Source organism: Nicotiana tabacum, chromosome 3, assembly GCF_000715075.1.
Source record: "Nicotiana tabacum cultivar K326 chromosome 3, ASM71507v2, whole genome shotgun sequence".
NCBI lineage: Eukaryota > Viridiplantae > Streptophyta > Magnoliopsida > Solanales > Solanaceae > Nicotiana > Nicotiana tabacum.
Window position 1 is genome coordinate 13,413,285 of NC_134082.1, and position 1,468 is coordinate 13,414,752.

At 39.9% G+C, this 1,468-nt stretch overlaps 1 protein-coding gene across 1 annotated transcript; it reads left to right on the top strand.

The window, feature by feature from the left end:
* Positions 1 to 478: 478 nt before the first annotated feature.
* Positions 479 to 973, top strand: LOC142175692 (uncharacterized). The gene has a single exon (XM_075242670.1). It carries the CDS (start codon positions 479 to 481, stop codon positions 971 to 973), a length of 495 nt encoding a protein of 164 aa, XP_075098771.1.
* The last annotated feature ends 495 nt before the right edge of the window (positions 974 to 1,468 follow it).

Sequence of the window (1,468 nt, forward strand, 5' to 3'; positions counted from 1 at the left end):
AAGCATTTTATAGGAAAACCTTTGTAAATATTAAACCAATGTGTTTGGGTCTTGACTAGAGTTAGTCATGTTATAAAGTCTTTGTAATAGAGTATTACAAGTTAGTGAGGGATTAAGAGTTTAACTCCTAGATTGCATAGGTTGTAATCTGAAAGTTGCTCAGTAGTAAAGTTGAAATCCTACAAGGGTAGGTCATGGTTTTTAATCCCGTTGAGCTGGAAATTTTCCACGTAAAATTTCTTCTGTCATTTAATTACTGCTCTGTGTGTGTGTACTGTTGGAACTGATAGAGAACCTAGTTCTCTATAAAGTTTGGTGGACCCTTACATTCTATCAATTGGTATCAGAACGAGTTCTTTCTATCAGGTTAACACCTAAATAGGATCCTCATGGCTGCTCCTCCAAACTTCAAAGAAGGCCAGTCTACGTACAGACCTCCTGGTTCAACGGTCAATACTATGGGTGGTGAAAAACTAGGATGCATGACTTCATCATGGCTGAAGACTCTGAGTTATGGGATGTAATATGTGACGGACCCTTTGTCCCTACAAAGAACCTTGGCAACCCAGCTATAGCCATTCCCAAGACGATGAAGGAATTTAATGACACTGATAGAAAGGCCACAGAAAAGAATTTTCGTGCAAAGAAAATTCTTGGCCCTGATGAATATAATAGAATATTAGCTTGTCAATCAGCAAAAGAAATTTGGGAGGCTCTTCAAACAGCTCACGAGGGAACAACTCAGGTGAAGCAATCCAAGATTGATATGCTCACAACAGAATATGAGCTCTTCAGAATGAAAGATGACGAATCCATCCAAGATATGTATACTAGCTTCACCTCTATCACCAATGAGCTCCACTCTCTTGGTGAAAGTATTCCAAGAAACAAGCTTGTTAGAAAAATCCTTATTGTACTGCCCAGTTCTTGGGAAAGCAAAGTTAATGCCATTATGGAGGCAAATGACTTGTAGACACTGACCATGGATGAACTTATTGGAAACTTGAAAACTTACGAAATGAAGAAGAGGAAGGACAATGAAAGAAGAGAGCCCAAGAGGGAGAAGAACCTGGTCCTCAAGACAGACAACAATGACTCAAGTGGTGAAGACGGGGACATGGCCTACTTGACAAAAAGGTTCCAGAAGATGATTCGCAGGAATGGAGGCATTCCAAAAAAAAGAAGTTCTAGCAAGCGAAGAAATTATAACCTCTATCATAAATGTGGCAATCCAGGACACTTCATCAAGGATTGCCCCCTCCTAAAGCAAGATCAGTATAATAACAACTTTAACAAAGCAGCCAAGAGGAACCAGGTTCCTGACAAATGTTTCAAGAGGAAGAATGATGCTGACAATGTTGTAAAGCAAGCTCTTGCTGCATGGGGAGACTCCTCCAGTGAATCTAAAGAAGAAAACAACCATGGTGGTAGCTCAATGATGGCAGTGAAAAATGAAGCAACTGAGTAT

Bases quoted from the DNA above. Each gene is read 5' to 3' on its own strand.
- LOC142175692 (XM_075242670.1), top strand. From the start codon at position 479: ATGCATGACTTCATCATGGCTGAAGACTCTGAGTTATGGGATGTAATA.